Source organism: Thalia democratica, chromosome 2, assembly GCF_965202585.1.
Source record: "Thalia democratica chromosome 2, ktThaDemo2.hap1.1, whole genome shotgun sequence".
NCBI classification, from domain to species: Eukaryota; Metazoa; Chordata; class Thaliacea; order Salpida; family Salpidae; genus Thalia; species Thalia democratica.
In genome coordinates this window covers 49,987,049-50,006,699 of record NC_139166.1, presented here as the reverse complement: position 1 = coordinate 50,006,699, position 19,651 = coordinate 49,987,049, and the positions used below count along the sequence as shown (strand labels likewise).

The 19,651-nt window shown below is 24.4% G+C and overlaps 1 protein-coding gene across 1 annotated transcript; it reads left to right on the top strand.

Moving 5' to 3' along the window:
• Nucleotides 1–10,821: 10,821 nt before the first annotated feature.
• LOC145829409 (interferon-induced protein 44-like) lies at nucleotides 10,822–18,345 on the top strand. The gene is made up of 8 exons (XM_082937189.1): nucleotides 10,822–10,873; nucleotides 11,813–11,873; nucleotides 12,371–12,575; nucleotides 12,830–12,982; nucleotides 14,465–14,636; nucleotides 15,053–15,162; nucleotides 15,688–15,857; nucleotides 17,420–18,345. Exons 1-8 carry the CDS (start codon nucleotides 10,855–10,857, stop codon nucleotides 17,727–17,729), a joined length of 1,200 nt encoding a protein of 399 aa, XP_082793315.1. The 5' UTR covers nucleotides 10,822–10,854; the 3' UTR covers nucleotides 17,730–18,345.
• The last annotated feature ends 1,306 nt before the right edge of the window (nucleotides 18,346–19,651 follow it).

The window sequence follows — 19,651 nt, the reverse complement described above, 5'->3', positions numbered from 1 at the left end:
TTTAACTGATTGTTAATTACTGAAGATTAAATATTTAAATGTTAAAAAAATAATGTGTAATAGCTCGTAAGAAACTTTATAAGCATGTCGTGTACGGCTCGATAATCGAAAGGTTCCTTTGTACACCAGGTCCTTAGACCAAACTTTTTGAGCGCTTTTTTATCGTTCAATAAACAATAATAGTATACTTCATAAAACTTAACAATTATAAATAGAAAGAATTAAATATTTTTAGGTTTGTAGTTTGGTTGTATTTCTAAGATATAATTTTTTTAAATATATACAACTATTTCGATATAGTCGAAACACAATTAAAAGTAATTGTTTTAAGTTCTGGAAAACACAATACCTTAAAGTTCTTTACACTTATATCAGCTGTGAAAACACATAAATTTATTTTAAACTTATTTTATTTATTCTATTTTATTATAGTTTATTGTTTTTGCAAAACTTAGTACTAAAAACAATTCCCAGAACACATTAAAATCATCAGATTTTTTTTTAAGTATAATTTTTATAAAAAAAAAGTTTTTACAACTGTTTTAATTTCTCACGAAAAGTTTTGAGTTACAAGTATATTTATTTATCTTAATACAAATATACAAAATATAGATTGTAACTTTTTAAAAAAATGTTACTTGCAAGTTAACTTTTTTAAATCAACCTTTTTCTAAGTTGATTTCTTTTTTATTAATTTTTTAGCTTATTTGTATAAAGTTAAATCAAAAATTCACATTCGTTAGTAAATCCCGCAATAAACAAACATTTACAAAACCATATAAAAAACAAAGTCTTGTAGCCGTAAAAGTTAAAAAAATAAGAATAAACTTTTATTGTTATAAATAAAAGTGTACGATTTATATGTAAAAAAAACTTAAAGTACAAGTAATCACATAAACTCTTTGACTTTAACGTTTTTAGCATTATATTTTCAGTAGTTTAAAAACTCATTTTTGAACAAACAGTTGTAAATAATGTGTTAAATAAGTAATTTGGTTTTAATTTTCGTTAGCTATAAGTTTTAACATGCTCTGTGAATAAAAAGTTTAAGCTAACTTGTTTAGACCATGGGAGTGTAAGAAAACAGCTTTTTGTATATGCTTTTTATTGATAATTTTTATGCTTTTGTTACCACGAAACTAATGTCTTAAAAATTATCGGATTTCGGCTGTTAAACACTGTCTAAAAAATAGATTTTTCAGCTTATGTGTTTAAAATTAAGTCGGTAAGATGAGCGAATTTTTTTTTTAACGATCATGAACATTTTTTGCAAAATCTAATACAAACTTCAAAAATGATAGTTGTTATAAAACTAAAAGTACTTTTTTTGATAAAAACGTTTTAAAAAAAGTATCTGTTAGATATAAATAATTAATTTTTACTGAAAATATTTTAAATTGAATAACTCTTCGTTTAGTATCATATACCTTTGTTTTAAGTAACAAAAAAATGTAAACGTCTCGGTTTTTGCGGTTCTTTCATTAATTTGTACAGATTAGGTTAGTTTTTAATTATCTTAAACTTAAGTTTTTCTTTTAAAATCAAATCAACTAACGATTCTGATAATTTTTTTTTTTTTATAAAAAACTTTTTTATTTGTAAATACACAACTTCCTTTTTTGTGGTTACGGTAATTGTAGCAGCCAAAATTTTTGTTTTTTAGGAGAATATTTAACCTTAAATAAATAGTTTTTATATAATCAGTTTCCTGTCAAACATCGAAACAATAAACCGGATCCTCATTGTTTTGCACCTGTAAAAATTAAATTCTCCTCAACCTTTATTTTAAAGAACAAAGGAAAAGAAAAATTGTTTGGTCTGCTTTTAAAGCCGATATAAATAGTACACAAACAAACAGTTCCGGTCTGTTTTTTTTATTGCATAATTTTAGTTGCGTAAAGAGAAACATACTGTAAATAGTATTGGTCTAATCTAGATTGAACATCTTTTAATGTCGGTTGTAAGTAGAGAAACACATTTTAATCTGTTGGTTTCGCATTAACAAACCGCTTACCTTAGATTAGATAATACAAAGCAACCAGCAGTTTAGTTAAAATAATGCGGTCTTTCCATACTCGAAAAATATTTGCTAAGTTTAAACGTAGTACTTATTTATTTACGGTTTTGATGGTAAATGGGTTTAAAAAAGTACTTTTTTAGGCAAAAAGTTAAAATTAAGCAAGTTTTTAAACAATTGAAACAATTTTAAAGCACTAAAAATAAATAATGAAAAAGATTTATAGAAAGGAAAACATTCTTTTTACCTCCAATTAACATTTTAGTAATTTCTTACTTTTATATTTATAATTAATTTTAATACATTTTACTGGTTAAAGTCTTTACTAACTTACAAATTACTTTTTTAATAATAACTTAGTTATCACAAACATATCAAAACTAAATTTAAACGAATAAGTTAGGAAACAAGTAAAGATGTGTATTTTATTGTGTATGATACATACTTACGTAAAAATTACTTTTGCTACGCATAATTCAATTCATATCAAAACAATACAGTAACAAAAGCGCTTTTCACCACAACTCATCAATCTTATTTTTGTTGGAAATTTTCTGTAAGTACTAAACTTAACTTTTATTATAACAAACTCAATTTATTCTTAATAGAATCAAGTTTAATTACAAAAGTTATGCAAAAATACTCTATAAATGAGTGAAACTAAAAAATTAATGAGCCAATTAGTTGCCTACCAAAGCTAGACATTACCCTAAAATTTTTGAAGAAATAATGAATTCAGCTTGTACAGGATTTTTTTCGAAAACAAAAGTTGATTAAATTTTCATGTTTTCACCATTAGGACCAAATATTTTTTACATACTTGTATATTGATATTTAAATTTAATACAAACTTTATAAAGTTAAATTACTAAATGAATAACCTACAGTTTATTATATAAGTTATGCTTACGAAACGTTTACGATTTGAAAAATATTGTTCTTAGATGATCTTTATAACATGCACAAAATCAACGAGAGTACTATAGAAAATTCAGTTAACAATAATTTTATTTTTTTACGTACTTTTATATTAAAATAAGCAAAACTTTTTACGACTAATTACAGAAAGAGTACACTAAAGATAGATTAAACTCATTTTAACTCTTTCTGCCCTAAAAGAAAACTAACTTGATAAATTGTCTTACTTACAGAGCTACGAAAATATGTTGTGATATGTAATTAGAAAATCTATTTTATAACGTTGAAATCTTTTCAGCACTGTGGGGTATTCAACTGCTACGACTATAATTCTTAAGATCATAATAAACATTTCAACATCAAAAAAAAGGTCCTGAGAATTTCTGCTTTTCCATTGTATTTAGCATTAACTTATATTAATAATTAGGTTTTTCAAAACTATATAAAGTAGTTCCTTAAACAAATAAACTGTCTCCGTTGATTAACAAAAGCGACTTCCCACTAAAGTAACCTTATATACAAGTTTGTAAATGAATATAATAACCGGAAAGCAGGAAGTACAGGTTTTTTTTACTGAACAAAATCAAATTATTCTTGTCAAATAGTTTATTTAGTTGGATTGGTTGTACAAACTAAAACACCAAGATTAATGATTTAAACATTAAACTTAGTAATACATCTTAAAATCGACAAAACTTTATTCAAAAATTGAACTGTTGAAAAATTTGTAACCTGAAAGGAAATACCTTTGATAGTATCTATTGGTAGAAATTATTATCATTAGAAAAATTAGAAACCAATAGTGATGGTTTTTCATATACACCAAGACGTTCTTGATAAAGTCTCTATAATCATGTTATTTCTTTTTATTTTACATTAAGTTATGCTTTAAGGTTCTGAACATAAAATTTTGTTAACAGTTACTTAAAACAGCTTTTAAGCATAGTGTTTTTGAAGCTTTACATCTAAACAGCTTCTTTAACTCTAAACTCTATAAACAGTGTGACTTTATCCTTATGGTGAAAATTTTTTTGAGCTTTAAGCAAATAGATTTACATTCCAATTCAGGGGCGTGTTTTGACTGGTTTCCTGTGAACCCCCTGAAAAAAAAATAAAAAATAAAAAAAGATTCATAGAATATCACAAAAAACGTAGTTTATTGACTTTATTTGATATACTTTGAATAATGAATGTTGAATTTATAACAATGAAAGATTGTTAAGTTTCCTTAAACAAAAAATGCTCTATGTTGTCTAGCTGAAATATATTTTAAATAAATTTTTAATAATGACGTCATAGTAGGTAAAAGTTTTAAAGTTTCTTTTTTTTTCTGGGAAACATTTTACTAAGATGCTCTTAGTTTCAATCAAAAATTGTTACTTAGTGTAAATAACTTTTGATTAACTATTTTTTTCAACTCGTAAGTACAATTTTACTTAATAAATGTCCAATATATTCACTAAAGTTTTATTTTACTTAGTTAATTGTATATAATAATGTTGAGTGAAGCTTTTAAACCTTGAAAAGTTCAATTCAAAGAGTTTTCAAATCATTATCATTATTTCAAATCAAAATCTACTACACCACTTGGCAATTTATTCTTTTATTATTTAATGGTATTTTAATACTTTTATTTAAGTTATTTTATTTTTGTATATCTGTTGGCCACAAAGTTGATTCTTTATATTTTGAAATTTTTAAGTCAGACAGATTTCAAAACCATTATTAGAATTCCTGCACCATCAAGCAAACATTTGAATATAATTTAAAGTTATTTTAATTTAGTTGTATAAGTGTAAACACTTTTTTTAGTAAAATTCTTGATTAAGTATTGTTTTTCAACTAGTAAGCATAATTTTACTTTAAAAATATCGAAAATAATCACCTAAGTTTTGTTGTACTTAGTTGATTGTTTATTATAATGTTGTGTGAAGCTTCTAAAACCTTGAAAAGTTGAATTCAGAGAGTTTTCAAAATCATCTTTAGACCAATACACCACTTAGCAATTTATTCTTTTATCATTTAATGGTATTTTAATTTTTTTTCAAAGTTATTTTATTTTTGTATATCTGTTGGCTAGAAAGTTGGTTCTTGATTTTTAGAAATTTTCAACTCAGACAGATTTCCAAACCATTATTAGAATCCCTGCACCATCAGGCAAACATTTAATTATAATTTAAAGATATTTTATTTTAATTGTATAAGTCTAAACCTTTATTTTTGTAAAATATAATTTTTTATAGATTGAATAACTTTAAAAAAAATACTTTTATTATAAATAGATATATAAATGTAAAGAGATGAAAGTTTAAAATAAAATAAACTGTATTATAAAATAAACTAATATAATAAACTGAATGTATTATATTTGTTTTAAATAACGGATTTGAATTTTTATATACAATTTGTAATATCATAACTTTTTCAGGTTCTTTTAGTTTTAATTTATCTAAATTTAATACAGTATAATACATAAATAAATATAATATTTTTCTATAACTACTTACATTTTTAAACACAGAGTTTTTTGGCTAAATATTGCGTAGTACGCACAATGCGTACTTAACTGGCATGCATACCTAAGAAATGCGTACTTAAGTGGCAAATTAAGAACAAAAAAAAATTGTGAACCCCCATTGAAAATGTCTAGACACGCCCCTGTTCCAATTGTTTCTTCACCTAGTTACTTAATGATATTTTTACTTTATTCGCAGTTTGAAATCTTAAATACGGATATTTTTTTAATTAACTTGCTATTTTTAATTAATCGACAAAGTCATAAAAATTCATTTATATACTTTTGAATTTCACTGAATATTGAAAAGTTTTTGCATTGTTTTCAAAATACAACCATGCTTATTTTTCTCAACTCTTTCATTTAGTAACACACTTAAGAAAAAACTTTTTTTAAATATGTAAGTGATTTTTTTTTTGTTTGATTAACTTGTAATATTCTTTATGATTAAAAATGATTTAAACAAGTGCAACAAATCAAAAAAAAGTAAATTAATTATTTTTAAATATATGATTAACAACTGTTTGATGTGGTTTTCGAGTATCCATTTTTTACCTATATCGAATAAAACTCAAATATTACTGAGTTATGTTTATAAACTATTATAAAAATTTTAAAAAGTTTATGTCTAGTGTTCTCTTTAAACATTAAAATTTAAACAAAAAATTAAAAGATAAGTTTGTATAAAATATTGCAAAAACTTCTCCTTTATTGTTAAATTAAGAAAAAAAAGTCTTTAAGCTATTTGTTTAAAAAAGGGCAAGTTATTGGTTAAAAAAGCTTAATAGTTTTAGTTTTCAAAATAGCAAATAATAAGAAACTATTATGTTTGAGCTCCCTTGAACAACTTTGGTGATATATCTTTTCAACTTTTTAATAAATTCAAAGTTCAAATCCTTTATTTAGCTTTGTAGAATTATGTGTTACTAAAATATTAGAAATTACAATTATTTGTGTAGATATCAGATGACATTATCAAGCTTTTTAGCCTATTGCTTAATATAGATTTATTTTAAAATTAACTATAATCTAATCTATCTTTTCTGTTCTTAAATTTTTGTTGGTATTGAAAACATAGTGTAGTAACGTTTTATCAATGTTTATTTTTCTTTTTAAAATGTGACCGCTCACAGTTATGGTCGATTGATTAATTGGGAGAAAACTTTTTGGTCATCGTGCAATAAACCATTTGTTTGTAAACACTGTTTTAGCTGTTATAATTTTTAAAGTAATAAAAAAAACAATTTAAGATAAAGAAGATGTTTTATTTAACAAATAGAATATTAAATATTAAGCACTCTCTTTAAAACCCACTAAAGCCAATATTGACTATAAAAATCATAGTACAATGATAGGTGAATTATACTGTCATAAAACCAGTGTGTCTAAATATGGTTTTTGATACTATCAAGCTTTTAATTGTCTAAAGTTAGAGCTAAGCTTTACTGATGCTTGTACTCATTAGCTACTTTTATCATAAAAATATTTTAATAATTCTTAAAAATCTGCAACACAATAGCATTCTTTAGAAACTGAACTCTGTAGAGCTGTTTATATTTAAAGAGCAGCGAAACCTCATCATTCAATAAATTCTTGCGTACAATAACAGCTGTTTATATGTTATATGCGTTACAATTTCTTCCTTTTATAAAGCAAGTCATTTATAATAATCAGCCTTTTGGTTCTGCTTGAGTTTTTTTAATTGCATACTTTTTGTAAAAATGTATCTAAGTAAAAATTTTGTATTAAAATAATTTTAGCTAAAAAATTAAATATCTTGAAATTGAGAAAAAAATCTAAACATGTTAATGATCTTACAAACTTAGTTTTAGAAATAATACTCACAAATAATCATTGGAAAATGGTAACAACAGAAAAAAAGGCAAATAAGAATTCAGTGGACGATCAAGTATGCATGTATGGTCACTTTTGCACCAGAATAAAAATATATATATATAAAAATACCGATCAAAGCTAAGTTATAATGATAAAGATGATTGTATAAAAGAGATAAATAAAATAAAAGATAAAAAAAGATATAAAATTTTTTTAAATAAATAAACAAAAATACCGACCAAGGGTAAGGGTAAGTGGTTAAAGTGAGAGTAAAAAATAAAACAAAAACAGATAAATAAAAAACAAAAGAATAATACTAAGAAAAAAAATGACCAAGGGTTAGGGCAACAGTGTTAGTAAAAAAAAGAAGAAGAAAAAAAGTTATCCGCCAAGGGTTAGGGTTAATACTGAAAGTAAAAAATAAATAATTAATTAATTCAACCTATTAAAACTATCTTCGTGTAAACAATACCCTTGGTGCAAAAATATCTTCGTACAAAAGTGACTCATTGTGCAAAAGTAACGCCGTGCAAAAGCGTCTTCGTACAAATGTGACCCTTCGTGCAAAAGTGTCCCTTCGTTCACTTTTGTCAGCTATTCAAGAACTCAATTTTACCTTTAATTTTTGTATCAAAGGTGCAAGTTTAAAACTTCATTAAAATTAAAATATATTTTCAAACTAACAAAAGCAAAGTTAAGTTATCTTTTTGTGATTCTTTTTACTGTTGCAACTAGTAATAACTAATATTTTATTAACTTGATATAGTTAGAAAAGTTTTATAAAAGTAATCTTTTTAGTTAATTTTTCACTTTATTTTTTTTACCTATAAAAAGGTCAAAGTTAAAAGTCTTTCTGTCTTTATTTTAAAAAACCATGGTTATAATTAGTATTAATGATAGATTTCGAAATGTTTAAAACACTAATTTAATAAAAAGAAGTTTGTTTTTATATGATTGACTTATATTTAATTAAATAAAATCAGCTCATAATGAACAACTATTCTGCTTTATAGTGTTTCCATTTTAAGACTAAGTACTTTTATTTAATTTTTTTGTTACTTCAAAAAATACTTTGAATTCAGGCAAACTCAAATACACATAGTTATAAAATAACATGCTTTATTGGTACTTAACTTGTACCTAGCTTTAAACAGGAGAATATTTTTTGTTTGTAGTTGGTTTACTTTATTTTTTTTCAAACTAAGTTTTTTAAACTATTGCAACTAAATAATAAATTTAAATTAAACTAATTAGTTATCGAAAATAGTTATGTTATGCAGAAAAATATTAGCAACGAAATCAACGCATTTTTAACTTCAATTAACTTCAAAGTTTACTTTTTATATTCAAAACATTGCTATAGCTGCTTCTCTTATTCGTTTAATTCCTTATTTGTATTTTCGCTTACAGTGTCTATAACAATGAAGTTCAGTTTTATCAAAAGGAAATAAACAAAAATTCACAACTGTTATTTTAAATTATTAATAACTTCACTTTTATTAACTCGCAAAAAAAAGTGAATTTTTACACGAAAACAAGTTTTGAAAGCGCAAGAAAAATAAGTTGTGGGCTGCACAAAACTTTAAGTTGTAGCAAAGCAAAATTAAATAATTGATGAATACTTGTCTTTTTCTAAATTTTGTTACATTGCATTTCTTATCGTACAAAAACTTCTGTTTATTACTCAAGTCAAGTTTATTACTGAAGTCTTAGCATATTTTATGTTAGATGTAGTTATGTTTTATAGAAGTGACTTTTATTTAAAAATTATCTTTGGTGTATATTTTACCTCATTGAAATCATTGGAGTCGTTAAAATTTATTTCTCAATTTACTAAAAATTGTACGAAAAACACTAAAGATCTATAACTTTTCTATGGTTTTGGTTAATAGTCATAAGCTTCTTAGAGTATTTTTAATTCTAAAGTTTAAGTACTATATTTATATACTTCGTTGTAACTGTTAAAAATATAGGTTTAATCGTTTGCTAACAAAAGATCCTAGGGAAATAACTTCACTGGAATATAAATAAAATCAAATTGTACAGTAATCTTCCTTTATTGTACTAACATATGTTTCTGTGTGTTAACGAATCAACACACTTCAACAAACTTTCATTACAGTAATTATTTTTTTACAGAACCCAGTTGAAGTGTGTTGATTCGTTAACACACAGAAACATATGTTGGTACAATAAAGGAAGATTACTGTACAATTTATACTTCGTTGTATAAATAAAAAAAATGCTCTAGGCTTTCTCTGATATAGACTTCAATATAAATTGCACGTTTTTTAGCGAACTTATAGTTTCTGAATTTATCCCAAATATACTAAAAAAAGTGTTAAATCTAATAATTATTATTTTTTTCAGAAATTAAAATACTTAACTTTTGTCTTTAAATAACAAGTGTTTTAGTTTAGAAATTAAAGTAGATTCGTTAAAAATATAACTGCAATTAATGAACTAGAATTGTACTGTAGTTGTTAGACAACGATAAAAAGTCATATCATTGTTATCTATCAATTATATAGGTTAAAACTTTATAAATTACTTTACCTTTACTTATAGCACTAGTTTTAAACAAATTTTAAAACGAGTGGCTTGAGTAAAAGTAAAGCTAAATCATAAAATTATACTTTTTAGTTTAATTAAGTTGTTTTTCTGTTTTATTTGCTTTATAATGTTTTTATGCAAGAAAAAAGCAGATTGTTATTTTGTTGTAACTTTTCTTTTAATTCAATTTAAAATACATGTATATAGAGTACAAAATCGAACTTAAAATCATATAATTTATATGATATGTATCATTGATATTAAAACACTTTTCTAAATTTTCAAAAAAAATTTAAACTTTTTAAGGGTTATAAAAACAATCTTAAAGTATATTCAGTCTTTTATAAAAACTTTTACTTCGTTGAATGTTTTTAAAACTTACTATGTTTTAGAAGGTTTAAAGTTTTAGATTAAATACAGAGAAAAACATACTAAAATTAAATTTTTGATTGTCAACTTTATTAATTTTTAAATTTAAATGCATACTTAAGTTCTTATACATTAAAATCTTTTACAAAAAACCTGGTAGCTACGATCATGGTAAGAAAATATATATTTTAAAATCACAAGGTATGCTTATCTATTGCCGTATAGTTTTTAATTGTCCGTTAGAGTTCAAATCATCAAAAGTTAAATCAATACGGTGCTTGTTCTGTTCTCAGTAAACGAAAGTTTATGCTTGTTACTTAAAGTATTTTTTCCCTTGAACAAATGTGTCAATTAAAATAAAATGTCTTCCACTTCATAAACACATTTAAAGAAGAAATATAAGAAACTTTTTTTTAAACATTTGTATTTATTTTTTAAAAGATATAAAGAAAGTATAAATGTTACAAAACTTTTCGAGTTTTATAATTTATCTAAACTACGATTCTAGTTATATAATGTAAAGTTTTATGAAAATAATACTCGGTACAATCAATAAAATTAACAAGTCTTATCTATTTATTGTTTAACAAATAGTTTTATTTTTTTTCAGTATAATAAATGGTAAAGTAACCAATCTGAGAAGAAAATGGGAAACAACATTCCTCGTTAGTAACTTGATATTTCAAACTCTAAATTAACTATTCATATCAAGTTTGTGTTACCTTTCTGGTGAAAACTATTCGTTTCATTATTTTTAAGTTTTCTCTAATACTTCTGCAAGCTTCCAATTCTGATTTAAAAGTTAAAAACAATTTATTTTTTAAAACATAACTAGTGTTAATAAATTATTAAAATTTGGGTTTAACCAACAGTTTGCTACTTTCAGTTTTGAAATTAGTAAATTTGGAGTTTATATTCTTTTCAAACTTATAAAGTCAGTGTTTCTAATGTAAAACTGTTACTGATGAATTGTTGTTTAGAAACTAATTGAAAAAAAAATTCTATCAAGAGTGGTTTTTAAAGCTAAATTAACATCTAGTAAATTTAAAAAAAATAATACATAAACGGCAGTAAAATAAAAAGGAGACATTTACAAAATTACTTAACCCTTACAAGTATTGTGAATTGAATTAAAAGTAAGATTAGTTAACATTTAAAACAAAATAGATTATAATCTTTAAACCATTTTTTGTTATTAATTAGTAAAACTTTTATAACTTTTAGAAACTCTTTTAGGTAGTTTTCAATACTTGTACTATTTTCTTATTTTCTAATTTTCAAAGTAAAAGTTTCAAATGCTAACGATTATCTTTGAAAAATGTTAACAAAATATATATTCAAGTTGATTTTAAAACTATTTAGTTTTAGTAACTTGCTGTTTTTTCAAACCTATTTTGAGAAAACTTTAAAACTATTTAAGTTTAACAAAAACTGTTTATTCTTCTTTAGTTATATGAAATTACTAAAAGAAAGTTTTAATTAAAAAAAAAAACGTTTTGTTCAGTTTAATTTTTTTAAGGATAGTGATTAAGTTTTTTTAAATTATATTAAACTTTTCTAACTATATAAAATATTTTTTTAATTCTTTTTTATAAATTTTTTAGGGAGTTTGAACCACTCAACTCTAGTTAAAAATCAATGGCGGCCTTTAGAATGGAAAGATCAGTAAGTAATAATTTCACTTTTGTTATTTTCATTTATCAGTTTATTACTTTTACGAAAAGTTATCTAAAAACGCCGTTTCTATTGGGTGCACGACTATTTAAATTCGCACAATTGAAATGCCAACACTTCAAATTCTTTAAAAAAAAGTAAAACGGAACACAAATCGAAAAGTTGTTTATATTCAAAAAAAATCATTTTAGGTATAATTAATACTTAAAAAACTTTTTTTCAATGTTTAAAGATTTTTTTTGAGGTACGGCCAAAATACGTTTTAAAATATAGTGATTTTAGGTTTTCTTTAAAATGAACTTTTAACAATTTTTTTTTTAATTAATTTTTAACTATAACAATCTTTTCAATAAGTCCTACAACCCTTTTTTTTTTCTTAAAAGCATGCATTATTTTTTGAGTTCTAACCTTTTATAAATTTTTTTAAAGAATTTTACTTGTCATTTAATCGTTTTATTTGACTAATGTAGCTTGAATATATCACGCAGAACAAGGTACGAGCTCATCGAAACCATTAGAGAGTACAAGCCTCTCGATCAGGTGGGAGTGAAGCAGGCTCGCATCCTACTCCTCGGACACACCAACGTCGGCAAGTCCTCCTTCTTCAACACAATCAACTCCATTTTTCGGAATCACGTGACCGCACAGGCGGTTGTGGGCAGTCCGGATGACCAACGAACCGTAACGACTAAGGTTGTATAGTACATTTTAAAGTTTTTAATTCTTTTCAAATCTATTTTGTACTATAGTTTAAAGCTGTTGAACTTTTTATCTTAACTTTTAACATGTTTGAGTAAAAACAAAAAAAAAGTCATATAATTTAACTAAAAGTTCTTTTAAACGGATTGTACAATTCAGTAAGGTTTTATTAAATTTTTATTCTAACAATTTTAATTACTATTTTCATTCACAAATGCTGGTGCATATTATTATAAACCTGAATTAAGATGCGAAGTTATCAAGTTCGCGATGGTAGGGAGGGAAAAGTTCTGAACTTTGAAATAGTCGACACGATGGGGGTTGAAGGGAACAGCGGGGAAGGTTTCGACCCGGCAGAGCTTCCTTACATACTCGACGGGCACGTCCCTGATAACCATCAGGTGTTATTGAAATATTAACTTACAGTGTGGTATAGTATAAATTAGTTCGTAATATCTTTTTTTAATGACAATGGAAAAACTATTCTTCAACCTCTATGCATAAATCGTATTCAAGTCGCAAGCAAAACAGTTTAACTAGTTTTACTTTTTATCCTGTCTTAATTCAAAACATGTTTTGTACGATTAAGTAATAGAATAATTACTACTCACCAGCTATGACCACTCAGTAAATTCTATATCATTTACTATTTTAAACAACTACAAACAAGTTTTAGTAAACAACAGTCGTACAATAAAAAAGGCATTTAAAATGTACAGCGTGTTTGCAGACTTTATAAACTTACTAAACGAGCCAGGTTTAAATTTCAGTTTGAGTATTACGTAATGATACTCATGAAATTCATATAATCTATTTTTTTGCAATAAACTTATTGTTGGCTGAAGATGATATAATTATTTAAAAAATAATAATTTCTAAACGGTATTAAAAAGAGTATGTACTTGATTTTATTTATAACTGCAATGCAGCATATAACTATTTTATTTAACTGATATTATAATTAAGCTAGTTGTAAATTAATATCTAGTCATTTAAATTTATAACAATTAAGTATTCAAATATTTCAGAATTTAACTTTTTTTAATCTAACCAGCAGTTTTTTTTTATAATACTTTTTGTCTTTTTGTTTATTATTAGAAACTTATACAGTTGTGTCTAAAAAAAAACATTAAAGTTTTATTTATAAGAAGTTAGTAGACAAGCCGTAGTCGTTTCTAGTTTTAAAAGATGTCAGTAATTGATTATATACGACTAATAATAAATTACCGTGTCACCATAGTTTCTTATTCAAATATTGGTAGAAGTTAATAATGCATTAGAGAGGGAGAGCGTTTTAGCATGGAACTTATTTATTTTAGGTTGTAAAACTTAAACTAAAAAAGGTTAAAGCAGTTTATACTGAAGTCAAAAAGATTAAGAACAATGTTTTTATACATAACAAATGCAATTGTTGTTTTAATTTTCTGTTGACTTGAACCCACTATAACTTTTTTTACTACTTACGTTTAAAATGCTTAAAATTTAAAATTAAATTATGTATACTTGATCTTTTGTCGAAAAGTGTTTATAAATATACTAGTGCAAAAAGTATAATATTAAAAACCTTGTAAAATTTAATTAGCACAAAAATAAAATATATAACAAGACATATATATTTATATACATTGATTTTTTTACTAGAATAACTTTGAGTAATGAATATATATCCATGTATGTATATTGAAAATAGAACAAATTAATTTCGTGGTTCACAGTAACCTTTTTTAACATTGTGTAGTTAAAAAATAACAAAAAAGTGTTATTTAATTAGCGCTAAATACCGAATTACTACTAAAAAGTATCTTAAGAAACAAAGATTACTAAGACTAAGTTTACTTACTAGTTTTTGAAACAGATAACTAGAAGTTTTTCTTTCACTACAGTTTGATTCTAAAGGCAATATTTCTGCTGATATGCACGGGTTTAAAAAGTCACCGGGACTAAAAGAAAAAATTCACTGCTGTGCATTTGTGCTTGATGCTACTAAAATTGAAAATATGGATGAAGGCCTAAAGCGAAAGTTGTCGGAAATGCGGAAAAAAATTACTTCGAGGGGTTAAAAAAATACTGTACTAACACATTTAACATACTCTTATTTAGCCAGAGACTAAGTTTTTTATGTTTTAGTTTTTAAAGATAATCAACTTAATCTTTTTAACATTTTTTGAAAAAAATGTTTTGTTTTCCTTTTGCACAAAAAAAAATTTTGCAAGTAAATTTTTCAAATTTAGATTTTTAATTCTTTTGTTTAAAATTTAAAAAAAAATTACTCAAATCAAATAAATGTTGACCTTTTTATAGTTCAAATCATTTTAAATTAATAAATGCTACATAAGAGTCGTTGTTTAACTTAATCAATAAAATCATTACAGTTTTTTAATTTACTAATACTACAACAATAAAACTTAAAGTAAGATATTAATACATTTAAAGTTATTTATTTGTACTAAACTTTAATTGATAAACTAAAGGAATTCCATTGCTTGTCCTTGTCAGTAAGATAGATCAAGCTTGCTCGCACACATTAAAAGACATTTCACTTGTGTACAGAAGTTCGAAGGTTCAACAGCTTATTGCACAAGTAAGATAACTACATATACATTCGTTGATTATAGTTTTATTAATTTGTTCGTTCGTTTTAGTAAGATGAAAAAGCTATAGTAATTTTAAAATTTGCACCACAAGTGAGAACTTTACAATGGTAATCGAAATGTTAAAATAAAGTATCTTCTGGTTCGAAATTGACATTTATGTAAATTTTATGTTCTCTGTTTTTCAATGTTTATTCAATCCTATATAAAAATATATTTTGTTTAAAATATTTATTTTTTTCTTTTAGAAAGTTATGTGTCTACATATAACTTTTATTCATATAATATTTTACAACAAAATGTTTCCTAATGTATTTTCCATGAATGCTTTATAATAAGTAATGTTAGCATTAATCTTTCAAGTTCTAATAAAATAAATGTGTCACTAATATTTTCAAAACGCAGCTTTTCTTCATGAAAGTAGTATTCAAAAATAATGTTAGAATATAAAACTAGCCTTGATTTAAAACTAATCAGTAGATGTAATGTACAACAAAAACTTGTTTTTTGTGTAGGCCAGCCTTAAAATCGGCATACCAGTTTGTCATATTCTACCAATAAAAAATTACACCCATGAAATAGAATTAGATACTTGTGTAGACATTCTTTCGTTATCTGCACTTCAACAAATGCTTCGATTTACCGATAACTATTTTGATGAATCCCTAGTAACTCTTGGAAAAGGGTTTGTATTTGTTTTTTGTTATCAAAACAGTTCTTTTTTAAAACCTAAAATTTAAATTATGAGATCAAGGTACTTTTGAACATGTTTAAGTTTTAATATTATTATACTATAACTATATTTATTATTTCAATTATAGTAGTGTAAGCTGATACAGTTCTATCAGAAAAGATACTTTGTAAAAAATAACCAAAGTTTATTTAGTTTTATTAGACCTATGATCAAACTACAAAAAAAATTAGTGAATTTAATAAATTTAATAAAGCAATAATTTATAAAAGTATTCTAAACAATGAAATGTTTATTTAGGACCGTTATAATAATATTTTGAAGAATATATTAGGTTAAATAAACTTTTTACACATCAAATGGTATTTTTTTTATAAAACTTTTAAAGCTATAAAAAGTGGAGTTTTTTTTATCAAAATTAATGACTTAAAAAACTAGTATGTTTGGTAGCGTTTATTAGTAAAAAGTGTACAGAAAACTGTTAAAAGCTATCAAGAAATTTAAGATTTTAAGAAATTTTCGTTCTGTAAATTATTTATCAACTTCTATCAGATAGTCAAATTAGTTGGAAAGTGTTAAATATTTATGCTAAGTTTTAACAGGATGCTCTTTTACACCATTAAAAACACTTAGCAGGTTTAAGTTCATAAATTTTAGTACAATTTTTTGTCCTAAAATTTTATATATAATTCAATTTATCTTTTATTATAATAGTCCTAACTACTAAAACGAAGTGTAGTATCTTTTAATAGATAATAAACTTAATTATAAAAGCATTTTCTAAATAATATTAAATAGAAAAGTTTTGCAACTAAACTTTAACTTTACTTTCCGAACTAAGTAAATCAAATTTCTTAATAACTTTTTCATTTAAAACTTAGAGCTCAAGACTTAAGGACTTATTTTTAGTTTAATTTTTGTTTAGATTTTAATTTTTTACGTTTTAAATTATTTTTTCTAAAACACTAAACTATTTAAAATATTAATTATACTTAATAAACATTTTTTATAAATAATTTCTGTAACTGCAATAAGTACTCCATAGAAACTACAGATACAGAAAAAATAAAAACTTATAATGCAACAAAAATACCTTTTGTTAAATTTGTTAATAAAAGTATTTTAAGTTAAAAATTTTGTTATAGTGTTTTGAAAAACTTAAACTGTCACATAAGATTTTCCAAATACTATCTTAAGTTTTTGGACAGCAACTTTTTAACAAAAGCACAACATTTTTACTCATTTTCTACAACTAAACTATTAAATAATCATAGAACAAAAATGGCATTAAAATATTGTAAGTTATGTTTTATTTTAAAAATAGTAATTTGTTATTTTCATACCCTTATTAAAAGACAAAAAAGGACTCAAAAAATTTGGTCTAAATCCTTTTGTACTAAAAAACCTTTTGGTATCGAGCCATTTACCACAGATACAATTTGTTATCTTTCCTAGGATTCAAGTACTATTATACTATTCAAAGCACTCGCGCAATTTAAAGTAATGCAAGAGAAAAACGTTTACAATATAATAAAAATCATTTTCATTCAACGCAGATATGTACAGCCAAGTGAGACAAGCAATGACGCTTGGACAAAAAGTGCCACTAGAAATCACACTCCAAGCCCTAAAATAAATGGAGGAGTCGTGTTACGTCCTGAAAAAGAAATAAAGGTGGCTTGGGTCAACGGCAACACTTTAGCTGTTCCGGCTCAGGAAGACCCAAAAGCTTCTAGTGGCGCGGAACAAGGTATTCCAAACCAGATCGTTGATGTCGAAGTTGATAAACCAGCTGATAATGACGTGCAAGATAAAAACGAGAAAGTTTCGGATCTTCAGCCAGTAACTGCTGATGATACTTCTTAAACTTTGTATGAGACAATAACTCATCCATATTTCTTAATAAATTTTTTTTATTACAGTGTCTTTCACAATTTTTATGAATTTAAACGCTATAAAATAAGATTTGAGTTTAAACATTTACATTTCTACAATATATCTGATACTTTACATATATGTGATAGTTAAAGAAACACTTGTAACGAAACAAATAGATTACTTATAAAAACTGTATAGACATAAATGTTATAAAAGTAAATATAACAAAATCATCCAGCATCGTAAGTAACTTAATTAACTTTACATTTAAATTTTTTTGTTTTTTTTTCAAATTTTTTTCAAAAAAATATCTTTTGTAGTGCTAGTTGTGATAATTTTAAAAAGTTTATTAAGATATTTAACAAGTTTTCGTCAAATTTAAACCTAGAAAGATTTTGAAGCCCATTTATATTTGATGAAAATATACAGCAGTAACGTTTCATTTAAAGTGTAATCATTTATAATGCATGCTAATCCTATTATTTTATCTCTGTTTAAGCTGTATCTTTCATTTGAAATGTCATGGAACTTAAAATAAAAGGAAGTATAAACTCCTAAGCATACTATTTTATCAGTTTGATAAACTATAATAATAAAAACTGTCAACAATAGGTAGTTCTAGGTTCATAAAAGAACATTTAACTTTGCTGTATCTTTTCTAAAATAGTTTAAATAAAATTAAATAACAACAATACACCTTTGCTACATACTTTGAGTTAGTGTATTTCTACTTTTTAAACAAAGAATCCTCACAAATTACTTTAAAAATAAATACTCGCATTGCAAATAAAAAGTTCATGACAGTTTCTACAATATGTAGATATACTTTTAGTTTTTTAATAGTTGTAGAAAATAAATTACTTTGCAAGATATATTAAATAACATAGTTATACTTTTATACAACAATTATGACCGTTTTTGTTCAATTTTATTTTTCTACAAATATACAATTTTAGTACTAAGAATATAAAACTAATTGTATAATAAGTTTATGCTGCTGTCTTTATTATACTTTATCTATGGATTTTCATTTATTTATAAAAATCAATAAAACAGGTTCTTAACTTTATTAAAAATCATTATTGTTGTAAAATTTTATTTTATCCCGTTTAATAATTAGAAAGGGTGTATTTGTTAGATGAATCAAAGGAGATATTTGATATAAAAACACACTTAAGACTATTTTGATTTTTTTTTACTTTACTTTGCATTGCCTCTCAAACAAGAAAAAACAACTAAAGCCACCAGTGGCGTAGCGTGGTATTTTGGTCAGGGGAGCGCAAATTTTTTTTTTTCAAAAAATCCCCTTAATTAAAACTTTTGGGCCGCAAATTTTTCGGGGTCAATTTTATCGGAAATTCAAAAAATTACTAAAAATCTATCTCCTACTTCATTTTTCAAGCAATCTTCTTCAAATTTAAGAAAATGTTTCTTAAATTACAAGAAAAAAATGTTACTTATGAATTTAGATAATTAAAATAAATAAAAATTTTATCACAAAAATTTAAAAAACTCTTTTTCTTTCAAACAAAATATATTTTTACTACAAATTTTCAAATTCACAAGTAAGGTTTTTCTGTTATTGTATAAAGATCAAACTGTTAAAGTTTGAAGAAGATTGCTTGAAAAATGTAGGAGGAGATAGATTTTAAACAAACTAGCCTTTTTTCGCTGTTTTAGTTTTTCCTTCCAATAGGTAACCTATTATGCGGCCCGACTTTGACTGGTCATATCTAAAAAATAATTCGAATTTTTTAAAACAATAAAAAGCATCTTAAAGCTTAAAAAGAAATATTTCAAATAAGATCAACTTCTAAAAAACATGGCTTAACCCCCCTATGGCATTAAACTACAAATAAATAGTCAACTAAGTATAACAAATAATACCTCAAAGGATTTTTCTCTGTGCA

Excerpts from the sequence above, each read along its gene's own strand:
- LOC145829409 (XM_082937189.1), top strand. Across the intron at positions 12,576-12,829 it reads AACGAACCGTAACGACTAAG|ATGCGAAGTTATCAAGTTCG; the intron begins GTTGTATAGTAC and ends ACCTGAATTAAG. Across the intron at positions 14,637-15,052 it reads GAAAAAAATTACTTCGAGGG|GAATTCCATTGCTTGTCCTT; the intron begins GTTAAAAAAATA and ends GATAAACTAAAG.